General features: G+C 35.7%; 2 protein-coding genes across 2 annotated transcripts; both read left to right on the top strand.

Moving 5' to 3' along the window:
- Positions 1-749: 749 nt before the first annotated feature.
- LOC146160991 (glutathione S-transferase omega-1-like) lies at positions 750-2,611 on the top strand. Its single transcript, XM_083385065.1, has 4 exons — positions 750-789; positions 1,511-1,619; positions 1,854-2,073; positions 2,231-2,611. The coding sequence occupies exons 1-4, from the start codon at positions 750-752 to the stop codon at positions 2,609-2,611; spliced, it is 750 nt and encodes a 249-aa protein (XP_083241191.1).
- Positions 2,612-6,392: 3,781 nt separating this feature from the next.
- On the top strand, positions 6,393-9,400 carry LOC146160990 (glutathione S-transferase omega-1-like). Its single transcript, XM_083385519.1, has 3 exons — positions 6,393-6,466; positions 8,355-8,574; positions 8,878-9,400. The coding sequence occupies exons 1-3, from the start codon at positions 6,408-6,410 to the stop codon at positions 9,238-9,240; spliced, it is 642 nt and encodes a 213-aa protein (XP_083241645.1). The 5' UTR covers positions 6,393-6,407; the 3' UTR covers positions 9,241-9,400.
- Positions 9,401-14,556: the final 5,156 nt, after the last annotated feature.

The following is a 14,556-nucleotide window of genomic DNA, read 5'->3' as shown; positions in this document are numbered from 1 at the left end:
TTGACGTTCATTATTTTATAAGTGATAAATTGCTTGCTACGATTTAAAATTTAAATGAAATTTTTTAAGCGGTTCTAAATGTGTGAACACAAACTACGTGAGTTACGCGTAACGCTTTGCTGATGTTGCGCTAACAGCTTTCAGCTCATTAGTGCAGTTTTGTCTATGAGTTCTTGACGAACATTGACAGTAAACTTGACAACGTGCCTTGGGACGCCGATGCACGCACGATCAGTGATCAAGCTGGGGCGCCATATGGCCGTGCCGTCGTTTAGTACTTGCGCACCTCCTGTTTCTGAACACCAGAGGACAGATGGGTTTTGCTGAAATGGTCAGTGTACTCCTGGTACACTGGCCGTTGGTACCTCGCACCCCCCCTTTATATAAATTGTCGATAGTAACGAATTAAATTCGATAAAAGCGCCACCAGAAACACGCCATAAATCGGTAAATAAGATGGTACCTACCTACTCGTGGAGCCCTTCGAATCAGGGGCAGATCTAAAAATTGTATTTAGAGGACCTGAAAATTTTCATGGATGACGTCATAACGCGACGTCATGAAATCAGTAAACCTGAATGATTACCTCCTGTTTACGGTCAAATTTGTGCGCAAATGTAGGTATACCACTCACGGTTTTAGTAGACTGTCTTACTATAATATAAATTACTAAACGAGCAGTATGTTTTTTAAATTAAATTGAATGCAGAACTCGTAATAGTAAGTCAATTGTAAAAGAAGAAGGAAAAATGGCTGCAGGAATGGGAGATTCAATACATTTATCAAAAGGTAAATTTTGTGGGACAGGTAGGTCTATTGCATAAATGTGATACATTTTCTGTATTTTAAACAATAGCAGTAATGCTATTTTGCATTACAAAAGCTGGTGTTAAGTAGATGGAATACATATTAGCCTACATTTCTACCAGGTACAGATTGTGGGTTCACAAAAGTATAAACGAAAAAACATCAACATATTTTGACGTTGTAAAATAAATAGGCTAATAAGTCTGACAACTGTTGCAATCTCTGCATAAATGTGCATGAGCCAACCAAACGTGTCAAATACATTCTGTTGGTTTTCGCTGAATAGACTAAATAAATTGTGTGGAGAAAATATAGTGATTATCATTTTATGGACGAATGCGTCAAGTATACTTCTAAGGTACACGTTTTTTAAACCAAAACCTTTAAGAAACAACTTTTTTAAACCTTCGCATGATGGACTTACATTAAGTTGCACAATTGTACACAAGTTGTCTCGATAAGAGCGCGTTTCGTAAGATTACATGAATTATGACTAAGCTTGTGATGTTATAATATGTAAGATTTTGAATGCCAACCAAAAACTAAAATCCTAGATCCTCTCCTGCAACATTTTCCCGCAATATAAAACAAATTGCTTCTGATGATCCGCGGCAAAATATAGTTGGACAATGCTGGTGTAAAGTAGGCTATACGAAGAAATTTAAAATATTTTAAAATGGTATTGTATTTTTTTTACTTTAAGGATCTGATGAACCACCAGCGCCTGAGGAAAATGTGCTAAGAGTATATGGGATGAAAATATGCCCATACACTCAACAGCTTAAGTTGGTATTGGCAGCTAAGGGAATTAAGTACGAAAATTTACTTTTCTATTATAGTCACAGTTAATACACTTTTACACCTTGTGTTTTGCAGCATTACTCTTTTTCTGTTAATGAAGTTGTTTTATTTAGCTTATTATTGTTTGTGATAAGTTTTTTTTTATGCAAGTGCTTGTAAATGAAATTTTTAATGAAACTTTTATGTTAGCAAAGTAATTCTTAATATTATATGAATTGAAAACTATTTATGTTTAAACATTCTAGGCATGAAACCATAAATATCAACATAAGAAGTAAACCAGAATGGTTTCTCAAGAAAAGTCCATCTGGATGTGTTCCTGTCCTTGAAGTTAATGGAGAGCTCATTCGTGACTCTGACATCGCGGCCAGGTATGCCGATGAAGCTTACCCGGGTAAAAAACTGTCAACAGCAAATGCACTGAAGAAGGCTAAGGAACAAATGCTGCTTAGCGAATACAAAAAAGTAAGTTACCTATATTTTAGTTAACGGATGTTAAATATTTATGTGTTTTTTTTTCAGTGTTTACATTAGTTATCTTTTTTTTTATATACTTTATAGGACTGTTATATTTTCTTTATGCAAGGTAAAATTTCGTCATTTAAAATGAGTTTTTTTAAAGGTTATAAATGGATACTACGAAGCAGCATTTAACGATGATGAAGGGGTGTCAAAAGCAAAGGGCCTTATGAAATTAAAGGAAGGACTTGAAACATTGGATGAATATTTGCAGAAGGCTGGAACCACTTTTATCTGTGGAGACTCACCAGGCTTAACAGATTACTTAATCTGGACCCATTTGGAACGAATCGGCGCCCTCTTCCCGATTTGCATTTCGCAGTATCGTTTCGTGCAGTATTTCTTTGACAAGATGGGTGAGGACGAGGCTGTGCATACCTGTCGCTGGTCGAATGGCATGCATCGCAGATTTACAGAAACCGTCAGAAATAAAGAGCCAAACTACGACATCACCGAGGAATACTTAAAAGAATCCAAAAACTAACTTTTCGGATGTTGTTTTAGTGTTTGGACTAACTTTTAATTCTTTAATTAAACACACAGCTCATTTATTAATGTTGCAATAAATCTGAATTGTACGGAATTGTGTTACACTACTAGTTTGTAATAAGCAAAGCCCGTATTTTATAGGTACGTGTAGGCTATACAATCGTTTACTACATGTTGTTCAAAGTTGATTCATAGTGAAATTAAAATTATTTTAGAGAATAAAAACAAACCTCAACATCATTTGCAATTTTTTATAATATCCTTGGAATTTCTAATTGTAACTGAACAATTCATATTATGTGCTTTGTAACTGATGTAAGCCGTAATGTAATAATAACAATTACAAGAATTAGTTTATCGTCATTGGTTTGTTATGTTAAAAAAATGTGTTTTGTATATTTTAACATTTTGTTTTTAAATGACGTACTTGTAATAAATACACCACTTCTAATCTGCCTCATGAGCAAACACTAGTCTAATGCAGCAGTTCTCAACCAGTGGGCCATGGCTCACTGGTTGGCCATGGAAACTTTTTAGATGGGCCACAGACCATTTTAAAAAGCTAGATTCATTGAAGAATTTAGTTTCATTTGTGTCACCATATCTAATTTTACAGGAAGAATGGCTTGGGGAGGAATTGAGTAGGAATGTAAATTAGACGTAAATTTATTGTTGCACGCTTCGCTTTATTTCGCTCTAAACCTTTTTTATAGTTTGTCGATTCATAAAAAATTATTGGGCCACAGAATTTTTGTGCAACGAAAATGGGCCACGAAAGAAAAAAGGTTGAGACGCACTGGTCTATCTAACGGAAAAACCTAATTCTCGTTATGACAACGCGATACTATGACGCCACAATTCACCATTCGATTCACAAAAAACGTGGCAGGAATACAACGAAACCGAAACCGAAGGCTACTATCACGAATTTAGTTTATAACTAAGTCACGCTTATTATGGTAACCATCAAGAATTAATAAAAAGGCAGAATACCATACCTTACCGAGTTACCTAATTAAATTCAAGCACCTCCCCGCCAAAGATTTTGGCGTGAAATGCTCGTCCAAAAGAACGCCAGTGACGTAATTTGACGCGAGATATCGCCCAAGAAGATGATCGATTTGCTGCAGTCTTCTGAAGACCTGCCACATGGAGTTGAACGGCGAAGATTAGCATACGTAATTAATTAACCTTATGAATCCCCACCGGTTAGACAAAAACGCTTTAAAGCAGACTGATCGAGACTAATGAGATGGAACATTATTTATTTTGTTGTCGCGTCTCTGCCGACCAGACTTGACGCAAATCTTACGCACAGCAGACAGACACGACTAAACGCGTTTTTAGCGAGAAAGCGCGTGCACTACTTTTTGCCGTGACTAAAGATGTTTTTTGATAGAAATCGCGAGTTTTCTACGGGTTTTCGAAGGTTTTATGTTAGAAATGTTACTTTGAAAGGTTGAGCAGATATTTTTTTCAATTATTATGGAAATATAATCCTCGAACGGTTGAAAAGCCTTTTTAAGTTTGTTCTATTTTGTAATTTTGCATACGTTTAAATGTCTGTTGTATTTCTTTCAAATTAAATAGAAATTTAAAACACCCTGATGCTATTGTAACTTCAAAAGTGCTAACCTACCCCTACGGCCAAAAATTATTTTAACAAAATTATTGAGCAGTTTTAAAATTTATCTTTATGTTTCAATACAATGCGAAAAAGTGAAAAAAAACACCCTCTTAATATATTTTTATAAATAGGGTGTACCCAGCACTTGTGTTGCCATATAAACCGCTTGTTACGTTTCCAAATCCATATTTCTTTCAAAGTTTCCATTTCATTTGCCTACGCCCTACGCCATGGTCACAACTGGATTATATCGCCTAGATTTGTTGGTGGGGGTTGGACAGAGTCGCTTTCACACTTGAACTTAGGGAATTCTCCTATTTTTCGTCTGACGTTGAATAATGACGTCATAAAACAGTGACAGTATGACGTCATAGAATGGTGATTCCAAGACGTCATAAAAAAACTAATCAGAAACAGCCAAATACGTCCAGCAAAAGCGACCACGCGCGTCGTCGACAATCCTGTCAGGCGCCAGCTGCGAAACCACAGTGTGCAATCGTTAACTTCAGGCGAAAAAATAAACCAAGACCGTGAAATATGTGTAATTAATTGTGGTAGAATCATACATAATTCGACTATCAGCAGCACAGTTTTCAAGTTCCATGAACGGAACTAGCGCTAAATTACAAGCACGCCTTTCACCGCGTACAATACTAAACGAAGATCGGTTTTCCCGGTTAAATACCTCTCGTCATATCTAATCTCAAAACCAATAAACGGATAGATTCTATCTCAATCAGCACTTACAGAAGTCGTTACTTCTAAAGTGTCAAAGCCACTGCGGCTATTGTCTCTGGTCACGTGGTATGGCAGTGGTTCCCAACCGGGGAGGAATTCCTCCCTAGGGAGGAATTTTTTGAGTTCAAGGGAGCAATTTCATAAATCCAGTAAAAAAATTTACATTGGAAATGTGTTTAGAAAATTATTGTATATACGTTAGGGATGTCCATTATGTTGGCCACAGATAACTTCCTATCATGTCAAATATAGGCATGTCAATATTTATTTGCCTCATGGGCTAAGCCAGTGTTTTTTCAACTATCTTTTTTCGTTTTATATATCCTTATTAGGAATGAAAACGGGACAATAACTGACCTATTTAAATTACATTTTTTGGTCTAATCAGTGGTTCTCACATTATTCACGATGATACACATGAGCAATCGAAATCAATCAACAATTTGAGTTTATAAATTCCTCATTGTAGGTTGGCTATCTATGGAGCACCTTTAAATTACAAAATTAACATGTTGCCCTTAAAATAACCTGGTAGATTTAAGCCTATTGTCATACAATTGTAGACGCATTTAGACCAGTGGTTCTCAACCGCCGGTCCGCGGACCGGTGCCCGTCCGCATCAACTTCCCCGCCGGTCCGCCAAATATATTACAATTTTATATAAGATGTTAAAAGCTTGTCCATTAAATGTAGAACTTCGACAGTTCCGTAATTAGCTGCTTTGTGACGCAACATAACGTTAATGGTCTACTTGGGACTTTATTGTTCGTCACAATGGTGCAAGTGTTGTACGTAAAACGCCTATGATATCAAAAAGACCGAAGCAAATTGCTTTTTTGACGTTTCCCTTATTTTCTTTTAAGTTGCATATACTTTTGTCGTAATTACATTTTGAGTTGATTTTGATTTTTGAAGGTCCACCGGTCCGCAAAACTTTTTTTGAAATTTTACCGGTCCGTAAGCTAAAAAAGGTTGACAACCACTGTGATAAAGTATCCTCAAGGTGTGATTAACTTGGCGACTTTACTTTTTTATAGTGTTTTTGAAGTAAAAAACTGTAAAAAAACAAGTTAATAAATTGTGAATAATGGCTTCTGGAATGGGAAACTCAATACATTTATTGAAAGGTATATTATTCATTTAAATAGTTATTGTTCGTATAACATTTTGAAAATGTTAAAACATTTAGGTTTTGTTACGATACAATTTGTTGAATAACCTGCTGTTTCCTACTACTGCAATATTGTAAATATCAATAAAAAATAGGGCAGTTAATAGATTATAACAGGACTCTTTAATTTGTAGCTACCCACTTGTTAAGTGTTGCCAGTGCATTTCGACAGAATGATTTATATTTTTTTCCTTAAACTTATAAGGGTCTGATAAACCACTTGCACCTGTAAAAGATGTTGTAAGAGTGTATGGAATGAAGTTGTGCCCTTTTACTCACAGGCTTAAGCTGGTATTAGCAGCCAAAGGAATTAAGTAAGAGAAAACACCTTTTTTTGCATTTTCTATGCTTTATTGGTATGCATTTAAGGATCTCTTTAATTATAAAATGTCTTAATTCAGATTTTTTGTAACAATTACAGAAAATTATTATTTTTTCATTAACCATTTTCTGCATATATATTTGTCCTACTTAAAAGTCTTTCGTGTTGATCTGCATTTAAATGTTTTATTAGACAACAAAGTAATGTTAGGTAACGATAAATTTAATATGATTTTGTTTCAAGTGAGTGCTCTCTATAAAGTGTGGCACCATGATATGCTTTACTGTTTAAATATTGATTTGTTTCAATATACAAGTACATTGCACACAGTTGTTACTGTTTTTTAAAGGAAAACTTTAGTCCTGGAAAACAATTATTAATGTTTTCATGTATAATTTATTTTCATTTATAGACGTTGACTTCTGTTTTTTCACTGAAGTGCTCAAAAATAATAAAAAAAAAACAATTAAAATAAATACTGGCTGTGATATTCCTAAAGAGACATTTTGTTTGCCACTTGTCACAAATAGTTATGATCATTTGTTATGTTGCATGAACTGTCTTTATTCGGACTCGATTAACCAATTTTACAAATCATTCAGATTTTATGATGCCAATTTGTTTTATCGCGCAATAGCACTTGCCAATAATGTTCACCGCTTGTTATAAATTTATACATTTGCCAATATGATTTTCCCTTTGCCTAAATTCTTCCCATCTTACCCAGTATTCATATCTTTAGAATTTGTAATATTTATATGGTTTGGATTTTTTTTAGAAAAACACCAATGGGAATGAAAAAACATGAGAAATGAAAAATGCTATATGAGAATTAAAAAAATGAGAGAGCGAACCGCCTTACAATAAGCAGTCTTGCCAAATTTAGTTAGGCGGCTAGGTTATTCCGTCTGCAATATTTGGATATATTTAGCGAACTGCAAAGGTGTTATGCGAAATAAAATTTAGCGGTGAACCAAAAGTTTTGCGAACATTCTTTATACGAGGCGATTAAACAGATTTCCAGCGATGAAAAGTCGCTATACTGAATTGTCAAACAAAATATTTCTTTATTAATAAATGGCTGATTATGCCATAATTTATGCTGCAAAAGGTTTTTAACTTGGGATGTTTAAATGAGGGCTGCGGAGTCGGACTCAACGGAGTTGGTTTGTTTTGCCGGAGTCGGACTCGGGACTCGAGTAAGACCGTGTAAAACTACCCGAGTCCGACGTGCGCGTGCACAGTATCATATTTTTTACCTGTTAAGGCGGCAAAATGTAAGTTGTAAAAGTCTAATAGCAAATGTAAAATATTTTTAAACCTTGTAATGCAGGTGGAAACCATGTAATGCGGGTAAACCATGTAATGCGAGTATGACACCAATATGAGTGGATTGCAGAAAATCCACCTTAATTTAGTTGCGTAAATGGGTAAAATACAGGTTGTAGAGTCAGTCGGACTCGGGTTGTTTTAACCGACTCCGCAGCCCTGGTTTAAAGTAGAATTATTGAATCCTTAGATTTGATTCCAAATTGGATTTGTATCCAATTCTGCCGCATATTTCAAATGACAGTTCTTTAGAATCTCAATTATTTTAGAGATTATTCTTTTATTACCATATACACAAGTGTTTTGTGATTAATTGCTGTCATTGTAGGCCATGTAAGGTATATTTTAATTAATCCCCCTCCCCAATAAAAAATAGAAGTTGAACAATTAATAAAAAAAATAATACTACGATTCAATATGCTGGATTTGTTGTTCTAGATTCTAAATGTAATATTGTAGAATCTCCTGGGATTTTACCCCACACAATTAAAACTCAGGTTCCATGTTTGCAATAAGAAAAATTTGTAAACTACCTAATATTTTTTATGTAGGCATGAAACCATTAATATCAATCTAACAAGTAAACCAGAATGGTTTATGAAGAAAAGTCCATCTGGATGTGTTCCTGTCCTTGAAGTTAATGGAGAGCTGATTCGTGAATCTGACATCACGGCCAGGTATGCCGATGAAGCTTACCCGGGTAAAAAGCTGTCGACTGTCGATCCTTTAAAAAAAGCCAAGGAACAAATGCTCTTCAGCGATTATGGAAAAGTAAGATAATTTTACTGCCTTGTGTTGTTAATTCAATAAAGAATGTCGGCCAATGCCCATTACTTTTTTTTTAAATGTCAGGTTTTTCGGCACTCTTTTGGGGTGTTTTACTAAAATATAAGCTTTATCGTTTGCTTTACCTGCAGACTGGCAGAGTCTTGCCAGTTTTGTGGTGACAAGCATTTTGGTCCAAATTCTTAATTTTTTGTCTAAAGTTAAATGCTGTGTTCGATCAATGAATGTATGAACATTGCTATGTATTTGTGAGATAAGTTTCAATAATTGAAATTTAAACGTTTTAAGGTAATCAAAGGATATTATGAAGCAGCATTTAACGACGATGAAGGAGTGTCACGAGCAAATGGCCTCATGAAATTAAAGGAAGGACTTGAAACATTGGATGAATATTTGCAGAAGGCTGGAACCACTTTTATCTGTGGAGACTCACCAGGCTTAACAGATTACTTAATCTGGACCCATTTGGAACGAATCGGCGCCCTCTTCCCTATTTGCATTTCACAGTATGAGTTTGTTCAGTCTTTCTTTGACAAGATGGGTGAAGACGAGGCTGTGCAGACATGTCGCTGGTCAAATGGCATGCATCGCAGATTTACAGAAACCGTCAGAAATAAAGATCCAAACTACGACATCACCGAAGAAAACTAAAAAGCTGGTAAATGTAACACTTTTACCGATGTTTTATGTTTTCCTATTGGTGAGAATTGCCAATTTTCTGTTACTGCAGTAATGTATTTCCAGTGTAATTATTATTCCCCACCATTTGCGTATTAAAGCACACAAATGTTTAATTGTTGTTTATAATGTTCACCATTGTAGTTTTTTGACCTGATGTATGTATTATTTAGCGTTGTTATTGAAAATATTTAATTGATGAACAGAGTTCTACTTGCGCGCATCGTTTCACAAACGTGTGCGAGTAAAATGATGAAAGCGTAATATTTACGAATTTTTTGCCACTAGCATTTTTTTAAAAACACACGTTCTCTACTATGTAATAATTTATGTGTTTTTACCCTTATTTAACATGTTTTTGCTAATAATGTGCAAAATAACCCACTTTTTGTTTTATTTTAAGAACTCCGTTGCAATAAAAAAGTGTTTAAAGTTTATAGTATTTAATAGTGTTCGAAGGTCAAGGACGTGCGAAAACTATCTTTTCGGCCCAAAGGCGCCATGCGTCTCATGCACATTGAAAAAAAAATTCAGCCAATAAACAATAAATAGGCTGATTTTCCATTTCCTTCTTATAAATACGTGCAGTTTTAACTACAATATTTTTCAGTTTAAAGTAAAGATTTTTCGAAGGTATTTTTCTAACTCTTCTAAATGTGACCATATTATAGCCTAATACCGTGACGTTTTTCAAAATGTAATATCAGTGAAATTAATCCGCTAAAAGCAGTTTGTTTTTTAACGTCTTTGTGGCATTTGAAAATCACTACGTCCTAAAGAATTGAATTTTTAAGCCAAATAAACTGATTTTTGTGCTTCCTGCGAATGTTGCTACTGTCCCCTTTGATTTGACTTTGGTTCGAATCCAATAAATGGCACATTTCTCAGCAAAAGGTTACTCTGAGGTTAATTTTCATGACGTTGCGATTTGGGGTTACTTTAGGTCTTCACGTTTTGGCGTAATTTTGTAAACTCCTCATTGAAATTTTTCATGGTCGCTTTGAAACAACCCCATTGAAAACAACTAGGGTAGCGATGGATGGCCCTGTAAAGTTTTCTTGAGCAACGTTCTAAACGAAAATGCAAAGCATTAAACGATTTGATTCACTTGGTTAAAGTGACCGCACACAGTTTTAAATTTTGTAGGAAATAATCAGGCCAACCGATTACCATATAATTTCTGTATAAATTAGACTGGATTTTTGTTAATTAGGGAAGAATAATATCTTTGCAGTTTTCGGAAAATCTATAAATTCAGGCCTAAATAAATATTTTTCAAAGTTGTATATTTTCTGACCGAAATGTGACTGGCAATAATTAGGGCACCGTGAGCACTTAACTGACCTAATAATCCACCTAAATTGCTGAATATATGTTCTGGACTTCTGGTCATGGATGAAAGTGGACTAACTTTTTTCCGATCTTTTAAGTGGTGAATATGAACCTCAACAAAGGTCTATAGTTTAGTAAAACATGATAAACTCGTTTGCGTTGAAAGTAGGTGTTTTCCTTTAACTTTTAAAAAGAAAAAAAGGTTTCAGTCACGATCTAAATGTAGCATAATGGACCTCAATACGCGTACCGGTACCACTAGTCTTCCATGTGGTGGCTTACGCAAGCGGCTTTCGGGCCTTATGCGGAGTTAAAGCAAATAGGATAATAACACAAAAGTAACATTCCTACGGCGTTTGTAAACTGTCCTGTTTCTTTTTGCGTTTGCTGGGAGTTAGGTTTGTAATTTGTTTTTTAGCCCTAACAAAATACTATCAAGATGGTTTCTTTTAAAGCCATATTGTAGGCAGTGACAGCAGAAAGATGTAGTACACATCAATACACGATAGGAAAAAGTTGAGAACCCCGCTATCGCAAAACAATAAATCAGCACCTTTGTGCGATAAATGCTGCCGTACGTACCACTATTTTATAAAATATAATTACATTCGCTGGGACTAAATAAAGTGGTTTATTATTTATTGTGTTAAATTGACAAAAAATAGTTTGAAACCACGTCAAAAAGTTGCAAAAAGCAGATACAAATCTGTTAGTTTAGCACTGGATTATTGGCTTAAACATTATTTTAAATGTGATTAAAACACACTAAAAGGCAAAATAAGAAAATAAAACGCTACGAGTAGTGCAAAAAATGTAGGCTAATTTTGGAATATGGCCTCGTGAAAAGCGGCAAAAATGTTAGTAATAAGATTTGGGTCGTCAAAGCAGCGCAACGCTTATAGCAAGATTGGAATGCTTTGTCTTGTCGCGGGCCAAAACCAACTTCTTAAGGTCAGGTGGACCGTATTAGTTTTCCACGAACAATTTTGTTATAAAAACGTGTGGTTCTTGAGAACTTTATTAACTCTCAATGCAGCGGCTGCTGCCCCGGGAGTTTTATTTAAATGAAAATTAGTCAAATTACACTTAGTGTAAACAAAAGGCGGACCGCTTGCACAATAAGTTAGGAACCACTGCTACCCGACAAAGAAGATCGTTAGCACTCGAGACGATGCAACCATGTGTCAAACATTAAAATATTAACTGGGTATAGCTATTATACAACAAGATATGTCAGTATAATACTGTAAAGGCATTTTGTACGAACCTGAGTCGCGCTAACATCATTTTACAATTTCCCAGTTATAAAAATATAAAAGAATTATTAGATATACAAGTTTTATGCTGTGCAAAACAAATGTAAAAGCGTCAAATTTGTTACATTTATTTTTGTTGGCAATATTTTTTATTTGTTTTCAAGCCCGGTGCATCTAAAGCAGGGGTCGGCAACCTTTTTCTAGTCGCGTGCCAAAAACAAACTCAGAAAGGTTTCTGCGGGCCGCACAAAATGATAACTAAGAATTGTGTTATTGAAATGTTAGAACAACTGTAAATTAGGCGGGCCTCAGATATTTTTGCACTTGAAAACGTTTTAATTACATTTACCGAGGAAGTAAAGTGTTGACGCAAAGGGCGAAAAAAAACGTTAGTTTATAGTTTAAACTTGGAGTTCACACGTCGTCATCCATACTACTAATGGAAAGTGTAATAAAACTACTTGAAACTGGCGAGCGAAGCGAGCGCGATTTTTTGGGGGGTATACCGGTATTGTTTGGTAAATTTCTTGCAAGTTTTTATCACATTGCCGAAAATAAAAATGTTAAAAAAATATGTCCAATATTTTTGAATAGGCTATCCGTTTTTTTGCGGCGCATTTGACAGCCTTTCACTGCGCATGAAACGTAAATAAACCGGTCGCAGGATGATGATTCGCGCAAAGCGCGAAAATGTTTCTCAATTACGCAGTTAAAATAGTAAAAAAGTATGTGAAATGAAATTTTGACTTTATTGACTTTTGCGGACCCTAGTGATGATCCATTTTTGCAGTTAATAAACTAAACCATGTGTTTGTATGTTCTAAGTATTTTAGTTACACATAGTACTTTTAATCTAATCAGCATAAGGCCATTATTTTCCTGTTTCAATATCAAACTAAGATTGTTTTAGTTCCTCCGGACGACCTTATTCTCATAGAATCGCGACCGCAAAACAGTTATACTTTTTTGAACTATTATGTGTGACGTTACGAGGTACTAGACCTCCCTGTCAAGGCAGGGTGCAGGTTGTTGTACGTATATACCTACATTATATATGATAGTCGTGGCCTTTTTCTGCGCGTTTACCTGTTAAATTTTTACCAACTAGCTGCGCCGTCTTTACTGCAAAGCTTTTACAACTGAAATAAAACCCCACCCGGTGTCCGCACCTCCATACATATTAGCTTGTTACTTTCTACTTGTGTTGCATCTTTTTTTTTTCGCTAAGTCGATTACCCCGCCGCAGTTGGCAACTCAATAAAGGGCGAAGCCCTGGCCAATTTTTCAACCATATAGCGCCCCTAACGGTGGCTGCCTCAGTCGATTTTCTCTTATTACTCATTTCCTGTACACCACCTATATAAATCATATCCAATCATGGTTTTCAAATACATATCCAATCATGGTTTTCAAATAAGAGAATTAAGTGTCTACCTACACTTTTTGGGCAACTTTACACCGCTTACTATTGAAGACTTTATGGACTTCATAGCCACATTATATCCCATAAAGGATATATCATGCAGAACAGTCAACAAAAAACGTCAAATATTTGAAATTGTCACATATAAGGATGACCTTAAACAGCAACTTCATGATGATTTTAAAGGATGTCCTCTGGTCAAATTCAAACAACAAGAGTTTTCAGTATATTCGCAGGACCCGCACCCACCATGGGAGCTAATAACACTACACCCCATTCCATGCGAATGGGAGAACAAATAAATCATGAAAATGCTCGACGAGTTCAATATGGGAAGGATAAAATTAACAACGCGATGTACTCACCAAAAATATCCCAATATCAAAAACGCATTCGTGAAAATCTATCTTGAAAAAGCAAACCGCCAAAACATTCCCAAGGAAATATCACTACACGGGCAAAAAGTTACCATTCTCCCATCTTGGGAACAACAAACCAACAAGAACTGCTGGCAGTGCAACAAGCCAGGCCATTGGGCAACGGTATGTCCAACTTCAAACACCAGAAAATAAAAACAGACATCTCAACGAGAACTACTTTCCACCACTCATAATCCATGAAAACAGCACTGACGACATGCAAAACGAAACCACCCACGACATCCCATAACCTGGGAATAAAACAATAGAAGAAGGATCACAGGACAAAGAAAAATTCTCTCCCACTCCACACCAAGGCCACAGTAAAGAACCGGAACAGCCATCACACTCAAGGAACCACTCCAATCGACAGCAAAGAAACACACCGGATAGATCTGAAGCCACCAAAAGACACCATGTAAGCCCACAGGAGAACGAGAAAAATCCACTAGAAACTACACACAAACCAAAACCAAAGCACCACAAACCAAGAAATAATGGAACATCAAAGCCCCCAGACGACCCGGACTAGCTTTGTTGGGAATTGTGAGGAAGTAGTCATATAGCATGATATTTCTCCTTCTTCTTTCTCACGAGCCCTTAACCCGTAACCGTAACCTTATCCGTTACCGTAACTGTAACCGTTAATCGTTTAACTCGCTCCCTAATCTTTGCGTTGTAACTTTCTTTTTTATCAGTTGTAACTTCTGTTCTTAACCAATAAATCAAAAAGAGAAAAAAAAAGATTGTTTTAAAAGTTTCCTAAAATTTCCTTAAATTCCCGTTAATTCCCAAAATTTCCATTAAAAGTTTCGGCTCTGAAAATTCCCGGTAATTTTGCAACCCTGCTTGTGATCCT

The sequence above is a fragment of the Ascidiella aspersa genome, chromosome 3, assembly GCF_963924565.1.
Source record: "Ascidiella aspersa chromosome 3, kaAscAspe10.2, whole genome shotgun sequence".
NCBI lineage: Eukaryota > Metazoa > Chordata > Ascidiacea > Phlebobranchia > Ascidiidae > Ascidiella > Ascidiella aspersa.
This window is presented reverse-complemented; position numbering and strand designations above follow the sequence as displayed.

What these genes read in the sequence shown, in the direction of transcription:
- LOC146160991 (XM_083385065.1), top strand. Translation starts at nt 750, where the DNA reads ATGGCTGCAGGAATGGGAGATTCAATACATTTATCAAAAG. An exon ending in TTCAATACATTTATCAAAAG is followed by an intron (nt 790 to 1,510) that starts GTAAATTTTGTG and finishes TTTTACTTTAAG; the next exon opens with GATCTGATGAACCACCAGCG. An exon ending in TGCTTAGCGAATACAAAAAA is followed by an intron (nt 2,074 to 2,230) that starts GTAAGTTACCTA and finishes GTTTTTTTAAAG; the next exon opens with GTTATAAATGGATACTACGA.
- LOC146160990 (XM_083385519.1), top strand. Translation starts at nt 6,408, where the DNA reads ATGAAGTTGTGCCCTTTTACTCACAGGCTTAAGCTGGTATTAGCAGCC. An exon ending in TTAGCAGCCAAAGGAATTAA is followed by an intron (nt 6,467 to 8,354) that starts GTAAGAGAAAAC and finishes TTTTTTATGTAG; the next exon opens with GCATGAAACCATTAATATCA. An exon ending in TCTTCAGCGATTATGGAAAA is followed by an intron (nt 8,575 to 8,877) that starts GTAAGATAATTT and finishes AAACGTTTTAAG; the next exon opens with GTAATCAAAGGATATTATGA.